General features: G+C 55.1%; 1 protein-coding gene, 1 long non-coding RNA gene and 2 other non-coding genes across 9 annotated transcripts in view; 3 read left to right on the top strand and 1 right to left on the bottom strand.

Annotated features, from left to right (window-relative positions):
- Nucleotides 1-18,778, top strand: part of Prrc2b (proline rich coiled-coil 2B) — a 96,769-nt gene extending 77,991 nt beyond the window's left edge. For 2 of the 6 annotated variants that reach the window (XM_076568901.1, XM_076568899.1), the window contains exons 17-32: nucleotides 91-293; nucleotides 698-843; nucleotides 1,254-1,395; nucleotides 2,847-2,929; nucleotides 3,350-3,541; nucleotides 3,661-3,858; nucleotides 4,174-4,260; nucleotides 5,568-5,672; nucleotides 5,821-6,013; nucleotides 6,736-6,833; nucleotides 7,949-8,076; nucleotides 8,430-8,670; nucleotides 11,097-11,252; nucleotides 11,679-11,770; nucleotides 13,697-13,778; nucleotides 15,057-18,778. In XM_076568901.1, the coding sequence (XP_076425016.1) occupies nucleotides 91-293; nucleotides 698-843; nucleotides 1,254-1,395; nucleotides 2,847-2,929; nucleotides 3,350-3,541; nucleotides 3,661-3,858; nucleotides 4,174-4,260; nucleotides 5,568-5,672; nucleotides 5,821-6,013; nucleotides 6,736-6,833; nucleotides 7,949-8,076; nucleotides 8,430-8,670; nucleotides 11,097-11,252; nucleotides 11,679-11,770; nucleotides 13,697-13,778; nucleotides 15,057-15,188 (2,278 nt within the window). In that variant the 3' untranslated portion in view covers nucleotides 15,189-18,778. The remainder of the gene's footprint in view (nucleotides 1-90; nucleotides 294-697; nucleotides 844-1,253; nucleotides 1,396-2,846; nucleotides 2,930-3,349; nucleotides 3,542-3,660; nucleotides 3,859-4,173; nucleotides 4,261-5,567; nucleotides 5,673-5,820; nucleotides 6,014-6,735; nucleotides 6,834-7,948; nucleotides 8,077-8,429; nucleotides 8,671-11,096; nucleotides 11,253-11,678; nucleotides 11,771-13,696; nucleotides 13,779-15,056) is intronic. The other 4 variants (XM_076568904.1, XM_076568902.1, XM_076568900.1 and 1 more) reach the window with 3 other exon arrangements.
- Nucleotides 6,410-6,494, top strand: LOC121829219 (small nucleolar RNA SNORD62). Its single transcript, XR_006072003.1, has one exon. It is a non-coding gene; the product is annotated as a small nucleolar RNA SNORD62 (small nucleolar RNA).
- Nucleotides 10,278-10,362, top strand: LOC121829218 (small nucleolar RNA SNORD62). The gene has a single exon (XR_006072001.1). It is a non-coding gene; the product is annotated as a small nucleolar RNA SNORD62 (small nucleolar RNA).
- Nucleotides 18,769-20,790, bottom strand: LOC121828586 (uncharacterized). The gene is made up of 2 exons (XR_013050404.1): nucleotides 20,593-20,790; nucleotides 18,769-19,145 (listed from the first exon to the last, which is right to left on the bottom strand). It is a non-coding gene; the product is annotated as an uncharacterized LOC121828586 (long non-coding RNA).
- Nucleotides 20,791-20,813: the final 23 nt, after the last annotated feature.

The raw sequence follows: 20,813 nt of genomic DNA, 5'->3' as shown, positions 1-20,813 counted from the left end.
GTGGGGGCCTCGTGCATTCCAAGTTTTTCCTCATCCCTCTCTCCTAGCCTTTGCGTGATGGTGAAATCATGAGATCCCCTTCCTTTGCAGGTCTCCAGATGAGGCCTTGCCTGGAGGCTTTGGTTGCAGTAGTGGAAGTCACTCATCCTGTGCCTTGGAGCGGACCACTCATGCCAGCGCCGACAGTCCTGAAGCCACCAGTAAGAAAGCAGAGAAGGAGACTGCCCTGGCCGCCCCGAGGGCTGGTGAGCAGCAGGAAGAGGCCCACAGGCAGTTTGATCTGGGCTATGGAAGTGAGTTGGGCCTGGTCTCTGGGACTTGGTTGGAGTGGGGTGTGTGGTGTGCAGCTCCGACTCCTGTCTTAGGATGCCTCCAGCCTTCCTGAGCCCCCGTGACATCTGTATAACTTCCCCGATTTTAAGGGGGTGCCCAAGGTTCCAGGGTGCTCTGTGGGATGTCCAAAGCCACTTGGCTAGCAAGAAACAGAACTGGGTTTATGAATCTGCTTCTTTAAAGGCGGTTTTCTCCATCATGGTGCCTGGGCTCCTCTGGGTTGTGTTTGCAGTGTCTCCGGTCACATGGGCATGGGAAGGGTGCGGCACCATGTCCAGGTTTCCTTAGGCACTGGAAAGGCACTTTAGTAAGTGGACTTGTGAGCCAGGCGTGTGCCTTGTTCTTTCTTGTGACTCTGGTTCAGATGCCATCATCGACAACTGCGCGTCCAGCCCTGGGGAGGAGAGCGAAGTGGGCTCCATGGTGGGGGAAGGCTTCATCGAGGTCTTGACCAAGAAGCAGCGCCGCCTGCTGGAAGAGGAGAGAAGGAAGAAGGAGCAGGCTGCTCAGGTGAGGGCCACAGAGGAAGGCAGAGTGTCTGTCAGGATGCATTGTCTCCCACTGCCTGTCACTCCTGCCCTGAAACAGACAGGAGAAGATGGAGTCTATCAACCAAAATGTGACCCGCCAGGTCTGAGATCTGTCCCACAGCACTATGTCTTCCTCTTTCCTTAATGAAACCCCAGCCTGGCTGGGTGACTCTGGTTCTGCAAATCTCAGGGGGCTGGAACCCTGTGACAAAATGCTTGAGGCTGGGCACCTCTGTCAGCCTGCTCCTGGGGCCAGTCTGGCTGACCCGGCAGTGCACCGAGTCAGACTGAGGTTTTGAAGATGGGTGTCGGGCATGTCAAGTTAGCTCGCTTTTCCCAGGGGAATCTGTCGTGTCTTAGGCTGGACTGCATCAGTCTCTTTTCCCGTAGGTGCCTGCCAAAAGTCGGGGCCTTCCAGCACGTATCCCTCCTCGGTTCGCTAAGAAGCAGAGCAGCCTGGGTCTGGAGCAAGGCGACGTGCCTGTGCCTGGCAGCAGCCTGGGCACTGAGATCTGGGAGAGCGGCAGCCAAGGTGAGGTGGGTGCCTGGCTCAGAAAAGGCAGGGCTCTTCTCCGAGAGTCACCTTTGAGCCTGGAGTATGAGTGCGTCGTTACCCATTTCCTGGGCCACAGCAGAGCCGGTGTTGAGTGGCATCTGAACTGTCGCTGCCGCAGTCACTGGCGGGTGACACATCCCTGACTCCAGTGCAGTAGACCGGAGGAGCCGGTGGCCAAGCTGGCACCTTGGAGGAGGAGGCATCATATCTCCTCACCTAGAAGAATGACAGAGGGCCAGGACTGGGTTAGCGAATGCCCTTCCCCAACAGGAAGGAAATCCTGTGAATCCTCCCTCAGGTTTGCCACGGAAGGGCAAAGTTCAGACTAAAGTCAGTGTACTTCCTTCTTGAAAATTTTATTTCCACTAAGTTGTTTTGTGTGTTTTTAATGTCCCACTCACAGCTGTGCTCTGGAACTTGTACTTTAGAACAGAAAGCCATCCCAGTCGATCAGGTTGTTCTTGAAGGCTCCTTCGCGTGGGGCCTGCGCAACAGTGAGCCGGAAGATCGCACAGCTGACTGGAAGGTTCTCTGTGGCTTGCAGCGGAGCTGGGAGAGCCCGCTCTGTAGAACGGTGGCTGACCGCAGGCTAGGACATGCCACAGTGGTGACTTGTGTTCCCACAAGTCTGCCTTGTCACAGTTTCGCTCACCCTTGTGTTCCTGGTGAAAACCCTGGTTAGGTTATAGTGTGCTGCTGCAGGGCTACAGTGACCTCGTGCCCTGGTCACATGTGGGGAGGAAGCGCGGCGGGTGGAGGTTGGCTCAGTGACAGGCACCTGCTTGGCGGCGGGCGCCAGACTGAAGAGCACTCGTCTGCTGAAAGTCAAGGTTGTGCGTGTCAGTTGTTAGACCAGGCCCCCGTGTGTGGCTTCAGAGTGCATCGTATGGCTTTGGTTGGATTCAGGAAACGGTCTGTGGGCTTAGTGAATTGGGCCGTGTCCTCCTGGACCTTTCAAAGACTTAAAGAAGCTGCCCGCTTGAGGCTTCACTACAGGATTGTGTCCGCATAGGACTGACGAGAGTTGAAGTGATACAAAGCCAGTGAGTGTGGCTGGATGAGGTGGCTCACACCTTTAACCTCAGCACTCAGGAGGCAGAGGCAGGCGGGTCTGTGTGAGTTCCAGCCAGAGCCACATAAGACCTGGTCTAAAAAAAATAACTCCTCTTCTCCATGCCCCCATCTCAAAACAAAACAAAAACAAACAGTACAACGTCATTAGTTTCCGAGCAGGTTTGGGTTTTGTTTACATCTGAAGATGCTGGTGTTGACGGTGCTCACACAGCAGTGCCGGTGTCAGGGGGGGTCACAGACCTGTCTGTGGAGAGGCGTGCAGAGTCCCTGGGGGCGCTGCCACAAGCTGTCTTTTCCATCCTCCAGACTGCCTGTCTCTCTGATGTCCTGACTCTGTCTCTTTTCCTCGGCAGCCCTCCCTGTGCAGGGCGCAGCCAGCGACTCCTGGAGGAAAGCCGTCACTGCCTTCAGCAGCTCTGAGCCTGGGACCACAGAGGTGAGTGCCACCCCCCCCAGCCCCCCCCCCCCCCCCCCACACACACACACACGCCCTGGTGCTGCGGTGCCTTCACTGGCAGCCGGGTCTCTCCCTCTAGCCTTGGCCCCTGGTGTTTGTGTGGTGCCCGCATGGGCAGGGGGACAAGGGAGAGACCTTGAATAGAGAGCCCATTGAGAAGCACCTCTGAGCTGGTCTTGGCTGGCATTTGTATGCCAAGGTGCTCATGAGCTTGAGTGGAACTGGTGCATTCCGGAAGCCCGGTGAGTGCCGTGGCCACTGTCACCAGGTCAGGACTGGAGTTAGGAGCGGAGGCTGGTGGCTGGGGAGGCATGCTAGTGCCACGCAGGCTTGCCCCCCCGCCATGCTGTGCTTTGCAGTTGGGGGACAGGCCTCTAACCCCTTTTGTGCTCTGCACAGCAGGGTTTTAAGAGCAGCCAGGGAGATAGTGGTGTTGACTTGAGCGCTGAGTCTCGGGAGTCCTCCGCGACCTCCTCACAGCGCAGTTCCCCATATGGCACTCTCAAGCCGGAGGAGGTGAGCGGGCCTGGCCTGGCGGACTCCAAGGCCGACAGCCACAAGGACCAAGTTCAGAAGCAGTCTGAGCACAAGGTAACCTGGAAGTCCCTGGTGGCCAGGGCCTGGGCGGAAGGGACCCTTCTTTGTCATGTCTTCCATGATGCCGAGAGCACCTGGAAGCAGCTGTGTCCAGCCTCTGCTTTCCCACCCAGGACTCAGATCAAGGATCTGGACAGAGCAAGGAGCACAGACCAGGCCCCATCGGCAATGAGCGCTCCCTGAAAAACAGAAAGGGCTCGGAGGGGGCGGAGCGGCTGCAAGGGGCTGGGGTCCCGCCGGTTAATGGAGTGGAGGTTCACGTGGACCCTGTGCTGCCCGTTCCCCCCATTGAGTTTGGAGTCAGTCCAAAGGTGAGCTCCACGTTTACGCTTTTCTTTCTTGTTTGTACTTCGGATTGTCTCCTAGAGACGACAGGAAGATAGGAGCTGAGCATTGTTTTGGGAAGAGTGTTAGTGCAGGGTCAGGGATGGGCAGCTGGCAGCTGGATTGCTTTATAGATGACCTTTCTGGCACCAGCTGGGCTCAGGCCAGCCAGGGTAGAGAGAGGCAAGTCAGGCAGCTTCCTTTCTTGTGGGTGGTGTTGCGCAGTGGACAGTGTCACTGATGTGGGCCCAGTGACAGGTGAGCAGGGTGGGGCTCAGACCCTGTGTCCCCTTCTCTTCCAGGACTCTGACTTCAGCCTGCCACCCGGTTCTGCTTCTGGGCCTGTAGGAAATCCAGTTGCCAAGCTTCAGGATGTCTTGGCTAGTAATGTAAGTCAACATGTCCTCCTCCAGCTCTGCCTCCGCATCCTTGCCGGCAGCTCTGTGCTGGGACTGTTCTAGCCATACCGAGGTTTGGGGACCATGGGCTGCAGATGGTGCCAGTCCTCCTAAGCTCTGGGTTATTTGGCTTGCTTTCGCTTTGGTCTCCATGTTGTGCCAGCTGTGGTGCAGACTGCTGCCTGAGGAGAGAGCCCAGGGCGAGCACTGTCAACACTGAGCCACACCCCCCCTCCCCCCCATACCCATCCCCCACACACACCATCCTCCCCATACCCATCCCCCACACCCTCCATCCCCCCACACCCCATCCCCCCTACACCCCATCTCCCACACACACCATCCCCCCCACTCATCCCCTACACACCCCATCCCACACACACACCCCATCCCCCATACACTCCATCCCCCCACACCCCATCCTCCCCACACCTCACCCCCCCATCCCCCCCACACCCCATCCCCCTACACACCATTTCCCACACACACCATCCCCCCCACCCATCCCCTACACACCCCATCCCCCCCACACCCATCCCACACACACTCCATCCCCCCACACCCCATCCCCCCACACCCATCCCCCCCACACCCATCCCCTACACACCCATCCACACACACACACACCCCACACACCCCACTATTCTTTCATGGCTAATGGGTAACAGCGGTGAAGCAGGCGAACCTCCTGGAGGCTGCTCCCCCTCACTGGCAGGGACCACAGTGTGTGACTGCCGTGGCAGACGGGGTTCTGTGCACTCAGGAGAGGGAGATGCAGCATTGTGAGCTGCTTGGAGAAACTGCTGCGTTCATGGACCTGTCTTCTCTCGATCAGGCCGATGAGGGAGGGCGTCCAGGCAGCATTCCCAAGAAGGCTGCTACAGGAGGAGCTACAGTGCCTCCGACCATTGCCGGGCAGTGAATGAAAACCGTTGGGGTTCAGTGTGTTTAAGAGGCTGTGTTAGCCAGGTCTCCTCACTTTGGGAGGAGTGAATTGTGAGTGGGCTCCTGAGCCCAGAGCTCTCGGGTCCAGGCGCTGCACTCCCCACCTGTGGTAGGAGGGCACAGAGCTGAGTGTCAGCCACCACTTTTACTCTCTGGACCTGGCCATCTCCCAAGCCAGGCCTTAGGCTTCTGCCAAACCAGGTGCTTGTTTCTTGGCAGCTTGTCTTTTTTTGTGTCGCTGGGACATGACTGTGGAGGTGACTCTGTCATGGAAACTGATCTGGGCAGGCTGCTGTGGGTGAGTCTGGCACGGGGGTATCTGAGCCCCGTGACTTTGTTTCCCTCCTCTGCAGGCAGGACTGACGCAGAGTATCCCCATCCTTCGGCGGGATCACCACATGCAGAGAGCCATTGGCCTTTCTCCCATGTCCTTCCCCACCGCAGACCTCACACTGAAGGTAACGCCAGGCCTGAGCTGGCCTAGGGTCCTCACCAGTGCCTCACCTTTGATGGGGTGCAGAGGGAGCCCCCTGCGCCCCTGGTTAGGTTGCTGCTCTCCCCTTGTCCCCAGGAGTAATTTGCATCTCTCCCTCCTTGCTTCCAAAGATGGAGTCTGCACGCAAGGCCTGGGAAAACTCCCCCAGTTTGCCGGAGCAGAGCTCTCCCGGAGGTGCAGGCTCGGGCATCCAGCCTCCATCCTCTGTGGGCGCCTCCAACGGAGTCAACTACAGCTCCTTTGGTGGAGTGTCCATGCCACCCATGCCTGTGGCTTCTGTAGCGCCTTCTGCTTCGATGCCAGGTATCACGTCCCCTGAGCCAGGCTCAGCAGCCTTCTCCATTCGCTCTCGAGAAGCTGGATTAACTGCTCTGTGCTTTCACTTACAGAGCGACACCTGTTTCTAAGTCAGGTAGTTACAGCTTCCCACATGCCATGTGCAATGTAATTCCTGCTCTGATGTGAGAAGCAGGATTGCTGTGCCATAGGGAGGCACTTGGAATTGCCAGGGAGCAGTGAGCAAACATCCGGCTTTGAGTCAGGCTCTAGTCAGTGCCAACTCCCTGGTGAACCGCTCACCTCCTGTAAGCAGGCTGCTGCTGCTGCGCCACAGGGTGGCGCCCTCCGTTGCTGGTAGCTGTTTTGATTCTCACTGGCGTTATGCTTGTGACTGGGGATGTTGAGGCCCAGCTGCCAAGGTCTCAATGATGCAGTTCCAATAGATCCTTCTGACCCTCCACTGTGGACTCAAAGCAGGGAGATGAAGAGGACAGAGACTGAGAGACCCAGGCAGCTCCCGTCCTTAGTAAATAGCCCCCAAAGGCCCAGCACGGCTGGTGAGTGGTTAAGAGGTCAGGTGCTCTGTTCCCATACTGGCCTGGGTTTCCTGAGATGTATGTTACAGCAGAGAATCACGAAGCCTCTGCTCACATGTGTCCTCAGCCCCATTGCGGCCCCTGGGGAACATGGCCGTGTGCAGTGGGGAGACTTGATTCTTTCCTGCTTTGTCTGTGTTCGGTTTCCAGGCAACCACCTCCCACCTCTGTACCTGGATGGTCATGTATTTGCAAGTCAGCCCCGACTGGTTCCTCAAACGATACCTCAGCAGCAGAGTTACCAGCAGGTGAGGGTGGGAAAGCCAGGGGGCCAGAGGTCGGAGGCAGCATGGCTCTGGTCACTCTCTGCATGTGCTGGTGATCTTGTCCCCTGCCCCATGTGATACCCTCTACTGGCAGACCAGGCACCCAGAGAGCATTTGTAGAAAGGGTCTATGAGAGATAAAGAGGCACAGGGTCACACATCAGATTCTGTTACTTCCTCCTCAGAGTCCTTGCTTCTCTCAGCTAGGGATCAGCTACAGTTGGGGTACACTGGTAACAGGGGTCCCCAAGGGCCTGAGTCTCTGGGCACAGATGCGTTAGAAAGAGAAAGTTTTAGAAACAGGCAGGGTGTCGGCTTTGCACAGATTGGCACTCCGTCTGTGCTGCAGACTGGTCTGTCTCGGAGCCTCCTTCCAAAGGCTGGTGCTGGCCTCCTACACACCCTGGCAGTGTGCTTCCTACTGCCAGTCTCCAGTCCCGAGGCTGGAGCTGCCCTCGGCTCTCAAGACCTGCTGTCGTGCTTAAGTTTTCTAAGATTTTGATCCAACTAAATGAATCTTAGTGCCCCTTTGCTCCTTAAAGGTTTGTTTTTATTTTATGAGTATGGGTATTTTGCTTGCATGTATGTGCCCACAGAGGCCAGAAGGCAGTATCGGATCCCCTGGAACTAGACTTACAGACAGATGTTAGCAACCATGTGGATGCTGAGAACTGAACCCAGGGCCTCAGCAAGAACGATTGCTTTTAACCACTGAGCCATCTTCCTAGTCCTTATGATTTTTGAGTCTTACTCTCGAGTGCAGGCTGGCCTATGACTCACTGTTGAGTCCTGGCCGACCTGGAACTCAGAGCACCCGAGGACTGACATTACAGGTATTAGACACCACACTCAGCTTGCACGTATCCCAAAAAGGATACCCAAAATTCACCTCCATTGATGTGGATAACTGGGCTCATTTCTACCATGTACCTTTCTAGTGTTAGGGCTACACCATGCCTTGGTCTTGCTACCGATCTTTTGCTGTGGGAAGCCAGATCAGATGGGTTGGGATGAGCGCTTGCTGACCCGGCCAGGACCTGGTGGAGGTGGGGAGGCGTGTTGGGGTCAATGCAGTCATCACCTGGCTCTTGTTTGCAGGCTGCCACTGCCCAGCAGATCCCGATCTCCCTCCACACATCTCTGCAGGCCCAGGCGCAGCTTGGGCTGAGGGGTGGGCTCCCCGTCTCCCAGTCCCAGGAGATCTTCAGCTCCCTGCAGCCTTTCAGGTGAGAGACGTCCATGCTGCCCTGCTGAGGCTGTGTGTGCTCCTCTGCTCTGGGGCCAGGGACCAGGCCATCAGATGGTCTCCACTCCTTTCCAGCCCATGTGCCAGTGCCAACACCACCCCAACCACCATCTCCCTAGCTCTCTCTCTCAGTATACATGATGGCTTCAGCCTTGGGCATCATTTATCTTCCTGGCCTGCCACACGTGGGTGTGTCCCTAGTCCCCAGGTTGGCAGTGTCAGTCTCTGGAGAAGCAGGGATCTGTTAGCGAGTCCTCGGTCCCTGTGCTCACCAGTGTTGAAGACAGTCATGTGCTTGCTCACCTGGTGCTGACCTCCCTCTGGCTTTTGCAGGTCTCAGGTGTACATGCACCCCAGCCTGTCGCCACCCAGCACTATGATCCTCTCTGGGGGTACGGCCTTGAAACCCCCATACTCTGCATTTCCTGGCATACAGCCCTTGGAGATGGTGAAGCCACAGTCTGGCTCACCCTACCAGCCCATGAGTGGAAACCAGGCCCTGGTCTACGAGGGCCAGCTCGGCCAGGCTGCCGGGTTGGGGACCTCCCAGATGCTGGATTCCCAGCTTCCACAGGTCAGTTTGGTTTGGTTTCTCACCAGCCTCCTCCTTCCTCAGCTGCCTCCTTGTGTGTGCTGATGTTTGCATGTATGTCTCAGCTGCAGAGACTCCTGTAGTGGTCCCCACGTCACCGTGTTCTGACTTAGCTCTCCTCCAGAGCTCTAGAGATGTTGGCAGCCCCCCAAATGGAGGCCGTGGGGGTGGAAATGGGCAGGTGTCCTTGTCCCCCCACTTCAGCCTGAGTGGACCTGCTCTCTCCACATGCTGGAGCTTCCCACTGCCAAATCTGTTATTGACCCTTCCTTCTCAACCTGGGCCCCGCATGGCAGCTGAGTGGCCCGCCCTTCTTTTGGGCCCCTGGCTTACCCACCCTCTTACTCCATCCCGAGGCTCTTGACCATGCCGTAGTGAGTGTAAGAGTCACACACAGTTGGTAGCCAGCTCTGCAGAGCTTCCTCACTAATAGCTCCCAGGGGTCCGGGTCCAAGGACTTCAACCCTGCACTCCTGGAAGAAGCTCTCCTCTCCCCGGGGAGGAGACCCTCAGAGCCTCTGCTTCTGTCTCCCACCAACCCTACATCCATTATAACAGCCACTTCCTGCTGCTTCTCCCATGCGGCCCCCTCCCCCATCGCCTTGCTTCCTGTGGTCCACAAGGCCCATGGCCACACCTCCCCGTCTGTGTGCTTCTGGACCCCAGCAGCATCCTGTCCCTAGGAAGACCCTCTCATCTGCAGGCCGCCCTGGCTAGTGCTCTTCCCTTTCCTGTCAGTGTAGAGGTAGGCTCAGTGCCGCTCTCTACATCGAATCACAGTGTCACCCGGTCGTCCCTGACTCTTGAAGCCATCTTCTTCAAGACATTATCCTGGCTCCCCTTCCTCCTCCTTCACACCCCCTCCCCGCCCTTGATTGTGGATGCTCCCTTCAGTCCTGTCTTGCTCTCCTTTCCAGTCACCATCCAAGCACTGCTCATTTCCAGATTCATTTCTTTTTTTTTTCTTTTTTTGGGACAGGGTTTCTCTGTGTAGCTTTGGTGCTTGTCCTGGATCTCACTCTGTAGACCAGGCTGGCCTCGAACTCACAGAGATCCGCCTTGCTCTGTCTCCTGAGTGCTGGGATCAAAGGGGTGTGCCACCACCACCCGGCCCCAGATTCATCTCTACAACCCTGCGTCCTCTGCTGACTCCTGGCACTGCCCCTTGTATCTACTGGCCGATCCAGCATGCTGGGTCCAAGGCTCAGTTTCCCTCCAGTCCTGCGCATCCAATCAACATTCTCCTCCATCCTGCTTCTCCTGCCCTCCCACTCCTGGTCCTTCAGCTGTTCCTGTTGCCTCTGCCTTTAGGAGAGATTCAGTGTTTGTCCACATGCACGCACGCTCGCGCACGCACACACACACACGCACGCACGCACGCACGCACGCACGCACGCACGCACACTCACTACACTGTGCCACGCTGGCTCTGCAGGGACTTGCTCTTTGCCCCTTTTGCCCTTGGTCCCGATAGCCTGAGCTGTGAGCACAGCTGTACTGGCCCAGGTTTCGCTCTTACACGACTTCATCTTTCACGACTTCATCTGTCCCTGCTGCACTCTGCTCTGAGGCCCTGGCGCCACCACAAGTCTCAGTGATGCAGTTCCAATAGATCCTTCTGACCCTCCACTGTGGACTCAAAGCAGGGAGATGAAGAGGACAGAGACTGAGAGACCCAAGTGGCCCAGCCCTGCCCCAGTGCTTACCCCCTCTCCTCATCTTGTTCTGGATTTGGGATGTGATCACTTAGGCCCTGTGGGTACTGCTCTTCTGTCTGGCATGCTCCACAAGGGTCTCGGAGGCCTAATTTGGTCCTGTTTTCTGCCACTATTGATACAAAAGAGTATGCACAAAGGAACGTAAGGAGAGACTTCTCGTGCGGCTTTCACTGGGGGAGCTCTCTGCAGTCTTCTTCCCCTCCGAGCCTGCATGCAGTGCGTGCAGCCGTGGGCAGCGTGTCTCACACATTGTCCTGCATGCAGTGCCGTGCAGCCGTGGGCAGCATGTCTCACACATTGCCCTGCATGCAGTGCCGTGCAGCTGGGGCCAGCGTGTCTCACATTGTTCTGCATGCAGTGCCGTGCAGCTGGGGGCAGCGTGTCTCGCACATTGTTCTGCATGCAGTGCTGTGCAGCTGGGGGCAGCGTGTCTCACACATTGTCCTGCATGCAGTGCCGTGCAGCTGGGGGCAGCGTGTCTCACACATTGTTCTGCATGCAGTGCTGTGCAGCTGGGGGCAGCGTGTCTCACACATTGTCCTGCATGCAGTGCTGTGCAGCTGGGGGCAGCGTGTCTCACACATTGTCCTGCCGTTCCCACTGCTCAAGTCCGAGACCACCCAGCAGTGCTGTGTACACTCTCCGGTGCATGCTTTAGCATTCTGCCCCTCACTGTCCTGTCACCAACAGCTCACGATGCCGCTGCCTCGGTATGGCTCTGGGCAGCAGCCACTGATTCTGCCACAGTCCATTCAGCTGCCTCCAGGACAGAGTCTCTCTGTTGGGGCCCCCCGAAGGATTCCTCCACCTGGCTCCCAACCACCGGTCCTGAACACCAGCAGAGAGGTAAAGGTGGCTCCAGAGGGGCTGTGTCTGGTCAAGACTTCTACCACCGAGCTGTATTACAGAAAGTGCAGGCACCGGCCTCATGTGGCTTTCTCACACTGCAAAGTCTACAGAGTCCCAGATGCCACAGACTCCTCACTTATGTGTAAACTAGTTGGGAAGACAGGCTCTGGCATGTGCCAGACTACCAGGCAGCAAGGAAGGTGTGCAACCATTGCCTCAGCCAGTGGGGCAGAGCCACAGACTCTTGAATAAGGACAGGTCACTGGAGCTCTGATGTGGCTGGTATCTGGGTGATAGTCCACAGAGAGAGAGAAAATAAACACGAGGAATCAGCCCTCCCTTGAGCCTGGTTGGGGCTGGGGCCGTTGTGGGTTGGCTGTCTCTGGGCTGCTGAGTGACCATGTTCCCTCTTGGCCACTCTAGTCCGCTCAGATGGAGCTGAAAGGCTTCCACTTTGCCGACAGTAAACAGAATGTTCCTCCCGGAGGCTCCGCACCATCCCCTCAGGCCTACAGGTAAAGATGAACCCTGGGGGTTGGGGCTCATTGCTGAGTGTTCGATGTGTCAGGGAGAATGGTGCAAGAGCCCTGTGGCGTGCCCCTCTGTGTGCCCGAGTGTCACTGCGGCATCCCTGTGACGTGCTAATGCTTCGGTTAACTGTGGAGAAAGCAGACTTGTTTCTAATGTGCAGAGTAAGATGCTCTGAGGAGTAAGCTTTCTAGGGTGTCAGCCTTGCCCCAGGGTCTCTTGTGTGTATCCAAACTCACCCTCTGACCCCTATCAGAGCACTTTTTAATGCTGGTCGTGGGTGGCCTTTCTTCCCATACCACAAACTGGTACCCACTGTTTTCCTTGGTATGGGTCTCTACCTCTAGTACCCATCCATGTTCTCCTTCGCCTGATTCAGAGGTATCCATTGGGTCATGGCAGGGGCTCCTGGTCCCCCATGGTGGGCTGGGGACATAGCTCTATCCCTGGGCCTGAGAGCATGTGCAGCCTGGTGCCTTGTGTTTGCTCATGGAATGGGACAAACACACCCGGTGTCTCTCTAGAGGACATTCAGCAATACACTCTGCAGGTAGAGTCCTTCCATCTCTGTGTCCCATTTTCACTGACCATTTGGCCTGACACCATGCAGGCCTGCACCGGAACTTCCTTCATCCTCTCTTCCCTTTGCATCACTACCATAGAGAGAGGGCTCATAAAGACCCCTCAGTTTGTCTTATTTTATGTTCTTGCTGTGTGGCTTCTTTTTGTTTGTGCATGAGTGCATTTTGTTTTGCTATCATTACCTGGCAGAAGACCCATCCAGCAGAGCTGTGTGGAGGGCAGCGTAGCACAGTGTGTATGTCGAGGGAGGGGGAGGGTCGGAGGGAGCTTCAAGGAGCTCACACCATCCTTCTGCCTGCCCAGGGTGAGTGCAGTAGCCTGGGTAGAGTAGGCTGTACGGAGGAGGGAACAGCCCCGTCCTTGGGAGAAACTGTCAGCCCTCCGTCTGCAGATTGGGATGTTTGGGAGTGGCAAGGGACCAAAAATGGTTTCTTGTCATCACTCCTAAGCAGTTCAGTGTAGCTGCCATCTACAGAGTGTTTGTATGCGGTCGAGAGAGGATTTTCAGTATATAGGAGGACCTGGATGGTGTGGGTCAGTGCAGAGCGCATGCGTACTTAAACTCTTGAGACCCTTGGTTCCACACCCAGAACCAAAAGAGAGCATACTGGAGAACATGGGTATCTCTGTGGTCCTAGGAATAAAGTCTTCAGAAATGGAGAGAGGTTCCTGGAGGTAGAAGCACAGGCATCATGGTGACTAGAGAGATTGCTGTGACTTGTATAGTATTGTTTCCCAAGGTTGTTGGGAAATGGGACAGCTGAGACATGGCCTGCAAAAAGGAGTCCTTGGTCATAAATTCCAGGGGTGCGCTCTCCCCAAGGTGGCTTTTAGGGGAATGGTGGTACCCAGCACCACACAGCCCCACACCCAAGAGACTCAACCACCTCTGCCTGGTACTCTTTCTGACACAGGACCTTTTCCTCATGAAACGTCTAATGGCTTTGGGGACTAAAAGCAGTTGTAGATTCCTCCCCTTCCCCCACGAGTGAAGATGAGAAACCCCTTAGTGCTGGTTGCAAGCCTTTATCTGGGCACTGCATCACACTAGTCCAGATGCTCCACAGTGGCCTGAGGATGGCCACTGTCTGTCTGTCCACAGCAAGGGCTGCAGCTCCTCTCCGGGTGTCTCCTGGAAGTGCCGAGGGCACTGGGGAGCGCCCTCCTCCCCATCCTGCATTCTCAGCTGTCTCAGGTCTGTGTTTTCTGTCTGCTAGGGCCTCTGGCCAGAGGGCCCTCCCTGGCTCATCTGCCTCTGTGTACTGCTAGGCTTTGCCTCCATCTCTGTGGTGACACGTGTGTATTCTCAACCCTGCCTTTGGTTTTTTCAGGCCTAGCTCTGCTAGCCCCAGTGGGAAGCCCTCTGGATCAGCAGTTAACATGGGCTCTGTGCAGGGACACTACGTTCAACAGGTAGAAGATGGCTTTCCAGCCCCTGCAGCCCTGAACACTTAGGCCTGTCTCCCAGCGCCAAAGGAGAGGGGACTGTCCAACTGATAGATGCTTTTTATTAAGGGAAACATGCCCTAGTGCTTAGAGCTGGGCCACCCGAGTCCCTCCTGGCAAAAGCACTTTCTTGACGGGTGCCTGGATCTTTCCTTGTCCCGCAGAGAAGGGAAGACTGGTTCCCGTAAGAGGTGACACCAGAAGGCATACTGTCTCCAGCCATTCGGGGCTGTCATGGCGCTCTAGGAGACACGGTTAGGCCTGGGTTAGCTCAGAGGCTGGGGTGTGTGAGCTAGCTCCAGTGAGTGGTGTGGCATGTCTGTCTGCCTGGGTGGGACCATAGCCGGGGTGCGGCTTCCCCCTTACAGTGAGGACTTCTCAGTGCCTTTCCCTGTAGTCCTTTTCTCTTCCTGTAAAGCTGGGCTGGGGCTCCAGAGTTCAGAACCTCAGTTCGGCCCAGGGCTTAATTTGTCACTGGCAGGCGGAGGTGTGAGACTGAGGGCGCTCTCTTCACCCCCTTTCCTAGTGTTCCTTGGGGATCACTTCTCCTGCTGTGGGATGGGTTTCTAACCCTTTCTCCAAGAGCTGAGGGTGTGGCTCAGGGATAGAATACCTCCCTAGCATGTGTGAAACCCTGGAGTCCATTCTTGGCATTGACAAAAAAAGAAAAAAAGAAAAACCACCCAACAAAGCTTCATCCCAGAGTTTAGAACCAGTGAAGAGCAGACCTGCACTGGTCTGTGCAGAGTTACAGGCTAGTGGAACCCTGCCTGGAAATCTTGAGATCAAGTGTGGTCCTGGGAAAATGTAATTATTCAGAGCCACTTGGAATGGGGGCTTGACTGAATCATGGGCCAAGATCTGAGAGATCCAAGTTGGCCCCATCCCTCTACAGATAGGTGTCTGCCCAGGCCTGTGGGGTAGCTTGGCCTGCTGAAGGGGCTGTGTTTGCTTGCCAGTGGAGCACGGGGTGCACTGATTTAGAAAGGCCCTTCCCATCAGCCTTGGGACCTGAAATGCTTCACCCAAGACATGCTACTGCTGAGTTCTCCATAGAGCCCGGGAGCCTTCCTGCCTCTGAATCATGCACTAGTGCCCATGGGAGGGGTCAGGGCAGTCCTGGCTGCACACCAAGCTCCCCCTGGTCTTTTGAGGGTAGCTTTTGGTCTGACTCAGGAGCAGGGAGGGAGTGGTCTCTACACACCTAGCCCTGCAGTCACTGATTTTCCTCTCCTCTGTCCAAAGGCAAAGCGAGTGGATGACAAACCCAGCCTGGGAACCGTGAAGCTGCAGGAGGTCTCCGCAGCCGCCTCCCAGGTGAAGCGCACTGGAGCTATCAAGCCTCGGGCAGTCAAGGTGGAGGAGAGTAAAGCCTGAAGGTGCCTGGCATCTTTTGCCTCACCCTAACAGGGATGGTGCAGCACCACCAGCCTGGACAGCCACCACCTGACCTGGGACCTTGCCAGATCCACCATCCCACTGTCCTACCACTTGGCCTGGACAGACCTCTCTTCCGCACCCGAAAGCTCCTGAAGGCTCCATCGTCAGCCAGCCCGCAGCGTGGATATATGGCATTGACCTGCTTGCTTTGGTACAAGAGCAGACTCCCTCCTTCCCGCCCCTCTGCCCAGTGACTGTGGAGTGAGTCTCCTGTGCAGTGCAGATCTGCCCGCCCGCCCGCCCGCCCCATTCCCCAGGCACAGTGGTTTGGCAGCAGGGTCGTTTTAGCTGGAGGCTCGTTGTTTTAAAAAGCAGCTACGGTTTTCACAAAGGGGAAGGAGAACAAGCGACTAGCTACGTCTGGATAGCTGAACTTCTATATGTCCCCTGCTGTCCTCTGCTCTGCCGTCCCCGATGGTCTCCTTTATCTCTGTCCTGTTTGACATGTCACAGCACTACCTTAAGAGGTGATTCTTAAGAGTGCCTCCCCCCACCCACACACACAGTTGGCTAAGGATGTGAACAGTCCGTCTGGTTGGCCCCTCACTGCCTTGGGTGCTGTGAGGTTGGTGTCTGAGTTCAGTTCTAACCTCTGGCCTGAAGTTAAGAATTATCTGTTCTGGGCCCTTCTGAAATCAGTGGACACACCACATATTGGGCACCAGAGAGAATTGTGGAGTTAGAGTCAACATTGTTTTCCAGATTGGCAGAGGTGGCCGAGTCACAGGCCCCACTCGGGAACTGTGTATTTGAGGCTCTATGCCTTAGCCCTCTGGGTGACTGTGTTCCCACTCATTTCCTATCCTCTTCCTGCTCTGTCCTCCTGGATCCCTGTCCATCCATCCCTCACAGCTTAATCACCAAAATCAGTACATGAACATAGATGGACACCTGTAGAGTCTGCAGCAGGCAAGGCTGTGGAGCATTCCTCGTGCCCCTCCCGGCAACAGAGCAGGGTGTTGGAGGTGGTTGCCAAGTTACCTATCCATAGACACCTGGGCAGGGTCACGGGATCAGGGTGGTTTTTAGGACTGCCCCATGCAGAAGGTTTCGTGTGAGCTATATGCTGGGCTTCTGGCTTTCACTAAGAACAGGAAATCTTCCCGTTGCTGGAAGGGAAGTCAAGGGGGGGTTTCAAGCTGCTCAGCCCATTAGGATCCCCAGTTTACCAACACCTGCCTTGGAGAGCTCACCATTGGTGGCAGGGCTGGAACAAGCCTGTCTGTCCTGGGTGGTGTGAGAAAGCATCCTCAGAGCTCTGCGGTGGCTTCGTGCTGCCTTGTTAGTTGTTAGAAGGAAGCAAGTCAGCCCCCCCAGCAGGTAGTGCCACACTGTCCCTAGGGTCACCCGGCCAGGGCGTCTTAGGAAGCTTCATTGCGTCTGTAGCAGTCAGCTCTTCTCCCATCCTGCCTCTGCCCTCCCACCTTTATTCACGTGTCTTTGTCCCATCTCTTCTCGTTTCCCTCCTCAGAGGCACTGCCCACTTAGAGAGCCCCTGGCACAGATCTGCCTGCGGCCTCATCTGCTGTTCCACTCACCCTGGAATGTCTGGTTACTGTCCCAGCAATCGAGTCCTCTGCCCCACTGCCAAGTCTCAGTAAAAGCCACACAGTCACCTCTACCTGTCTTTAGAAATGCGGCCAGACCCACCTCACCTAACGCTGGTGGACATTATGTGTCAAAAGAAACAAACGTTTTTCTTCAGAAGTTCACAGTCCAGATGTGCCCTTTAGGTGAACCTGCTGTCCAAAGTGGCAGCACTTCCTATTTGAGAAGAAAGAGGAGGCGGCTGCCCATTACCAGTCCGTTCCCGCCCTGTATCCCTCCTGTCTCCCACCCCAAATAAAAACAAGAAACACTAGAATTTATTTATATGTATTGATGTTGTAGGTCTAGATGGAAAAAAAACAGTAAATGTCCCACTGCTCTGTTTCTATGTCTGAATTACTCTGCAGGAATGGCCAGGAGATTGCATGTGAAGTTTGCACTCACCACCTCTGTGACCTCAGCTGTGGGCTCCTCCCCTCTGAGATGCACATTTGCAATTAGAGACTCTGGGGACGGAGGGCAGGCTGCAGGCCTCCAGATGTCCCTGCCCTCCGTATGATCTGGTCAAGCCAAGTTTTTAGTGCAGAGACGTTTTAAGGTGCAATATCTCTTCATGTGGTTTTTAGAGCCAAGCTCAAGGTATAATAGGACTTGGGAACTTACTTTGGTTTCAAACCCCCATCTTCAGATCATAGATAAAAACATAGGAGCTCTGTCAAGGTGCCACGGCCTTTGGTGGGAGCAGGCAAAACCCAGCCCCTGCCCTTTCTACTGCTATGATGGGTGGAGGTGGGGCAGAATCATTTCCTCCTGCCTACTGAAGTCACCTCCTGATGCCGGTGGCTTTGTTGGGGCCACTGATGGTGCGATCCATGGCGTGGCAACCAGGGGTTCTTCAGTACTGTTGGTCCTGAAGGTACATCCAGCGTGGAATGTCTACTAGCTGAAGGCTGCTGCCAGCTGCATTCAGTCTGGTTTCTTAACAGTTGCTTTCCTTGTCTTATTCCCAAGTTTACCAATTTCAAATCCAGAGTTCACTTCTGGGTCTAGATTCCTTCAGGGGGAGAACGAGGAGGATTGCATCCTGCGTTCTGAAAGGCTAGCTCATCTTTGAAGCCGTGGTTGCTGGGCCGCTGCTCGATGGCAGGATGACGTGTCAATGTTGGAGAGGTGAAGTCATGTATGAGTGACACTCAAGAGTCCAGGGCTGGCTAAGCCCACCCACCCCCACTACCGACATCCATTGGTATTCAGGTCCATTTTGCCCTTATTTCCAGCAATGTGAACCTGGGTTAGAAGGCCTGTTGGGAATCTTTTACAACCAAGGACACAAAAGTGTATCCTCTGTTGTATTTGAGAGGGAAATGGAGACTTCTAGAAAGCCAGCTTTCTGTGAGCTGGCTTTAAGACAAGTTAGGTCATCTGGAACAAAGTGGCTCAGTGTTGGGGATGCGCGCTGTCACCTAGCTGTGTCGGCCCCCAGCTTTGGCTGCTGACCTTCCAGGCACATGACACCTGCCTCAGACCTGCAGCATCCCCAGGCCCCATCTTTGGCATGTTTCAATCCCACAGCAGCAGTTCCTGGGAAGGCTCTGCAAGGCTCCTCAGTTGTTGAAAGGGGTCCTGTGCCCTCAGCTCTCAACCTCATACCTTTTGTAGAAAAGGATTTGGGGGGGTTGTTCTTTTTGAGGGTCTTCTTTTGTCTTTTGCTTTTCTTTTGGCCTTTCCTCTGTCTTTTCACTTAGACCAGATATTTGAAAGGGCAGACGATGCTAACGGTGTGCTGTGCAGCTTGTTTAGACGTGACTGGGGAATCGCCACGGATGGGAAATGGAATCGTGAATTCGTCCTCCCTCCCCTCCGGTTCAGCCCCCGTTGTTTCTCCTTTCAATATGTGATTGTACAGTTCTTTCCTTATGAAAGAACTCTCCTTATTTAAATAAAAAAGGATAAAAAATAAAGCCACACATGCTTTCTCAGGTTGTGTCAGTTTTATTTCTCAGGCACTGGGAAGATGGAAGAGTTCTACTCGTTCATAGCTTACAGACTAGGAGTGGCGGAAGTGCCTTGGCCGAGTGCCGCACTGGTTAAGTTCCAAGGAGCCAGTCACCCAGGCTGGCGTCCTCAGAAAGAGAGCTTTTAATTACACCGGTCTCTGGGACTCTGGTGTGGCCTTTCGCTTGTCTCCTGTAACTGTGCTGGTTATCTTTACCCATTAAGATGGGTTCTAACGACGTTGCCAGTGTGCCCGGAAGGTGGCTTGGAGGAATGTAGCGAGTGCTCATAAATGATTTAGCAAAGACTGAAACGCATGGCAGTCCATTCTTTCGGGGTCTCTGGGAAGGCCTACCAAGGAAGGAAGGAGCTGCAGATGATACAAGCTGATTCATCATCTTCAAGGCCATTGTGTAGCCTACATGGCAGTCATGTTTTTCTTTCCCCTAGGTCTGAGGGACCCCTACCAGAGCATAGGGTATGGTTGAGGTGCATTTTAAAAATGGACAGCACTGAAGCCCTGCCCTCCCGGCTCGCTCCTGTCTGGACTTCTGTAGGAACTAGAGGAGTGCACTGTACTACAGATGAGGTCTGGAAAGGGCCACAGGGACTCAGATGGATTCAGGCAGTTGTACTTGGCTGTGCCATCACCGAGATATGTAACCATGGTACAGGGCTCTCTTACTCTTAAGACACTCCCAAGTTCCTTATTTATAAAATGTGCTTTGTTAACCCTATCTACTGAAGGGGTGTGCGCTCAGGTCACCGGTAAGCGCATAGTGAGTTCTGGGCCAGCCAGGGTAAAGAAAAAAAGAAAAGGCAGTTTGCATGCAGAATCCCAATCCCTCGGACTCCAAAAACACTTGCTACAAAACTGGCAAGGATCTGGACAGTGTAGTAACTATAGACAAGGCCTCCTGAGGCTGAGTGCCTACAGGCTGTCCTGAAACACCAGCATGGTGTACATGCTCAGACTAAACCTCTAGGGCCCAGAGAGCTCTCTCCAAAGTCCCAGAGCCCTTTCTACAGGAACTTGAGTAGACCATGTTCTCATGCAGAAGCTAGGAACAAACTTTCCCTACATTTTTTTTAAAATGGATTTTCAAGACAGGGTTTCTCTGTGTAGCCCTGGCTGTCCTGGACCTCACTCTGTAGACCAGGCTGGCCTTGAACTCAGAACTCAGAGACTGCCTGCCTCTGCCTCCCTGCTGGGATTAAAGGCGTGACACCAACTCCTACATTCTTTATGTAATTATTTAATGTGTGTCTGCATACCACTTGCCTGCCTGGTGCCTGAAGAGGCCATCCTCGGAGCCCCTGGAACTAGTTACAGAGGGTTGTGAGCTGCAATGTGGGTGCTGAGAATCGAACCCAGGTAGTCTTCAAGAGCAACGAGTGCTTTTAACCACTAAGCGACTTCTCAGGCATGCTACAGTCTGGATATCATCCATTGCAGAACTTGTAAAAAATGAATTTTGAAAAAAGAAACATGATTCGAGATCTGTCTGGGGTGATAGTTCAGTTGGTACAGGCATGGCTTACCAGCTAGCTATGAGTAGCTGAATTTGATGCCGAGAACCCACGGAAAAAGGCAGGCTTGTGATACCTGCGCTGGGGAGGCAGAAGCAGTACAAACAGAACCTCAAGGCCATCCTCGGCTGCAAAAGTGAGTCTGAGACCCTGGGGGGTTGTGGAGGGATACGGACTGGTGTGAGAAGGGGTGATGAGAAGAAAACGATCCACCACTACGCCTACAGCCCCAAGCGGCTTAGCGCTCCCGCGGCTTCAAAGTACTTACCCGCGCGGGGGACCAGAACGCTGGGGTCGGTCGGCGCGAGACCCGAAACACAGAGCTCCAAGCACGTGAAGAGCTCGGGGGGGAACACTGCTTTTTTAAAAAACCGCACCGCGTGCGCTTAGAGTACTGAGACGTCGCCGGCCGGCTCGCCTAGGCCAGGCTAGACCCCCGGCTTCCACATTCACGCCGGCTGAACTCGCCGCGCACGCGCGCCCCTGCCC

Source organism: Peromyscus maniculatus, chromosome 4, assembly GCF_049852395.1.
Source record: "Peromyscus maniculatus bairdii isolate BWxNUB_F1_BW_parent chromosome 4, HU_Pman_BW_mat_3.1, whole genome shotgun sequence".
Taxonomy (NCBI): domain Eukaryota; kingdom Metazoa; phylum Chordata; class Mammalia; order Rodentia; family Cricetidae; genus Peromyscus; species Peromyscus maniculatus.
This window is presented reverse-complemented; position numbering and strand designations above follow the sequence as displayed.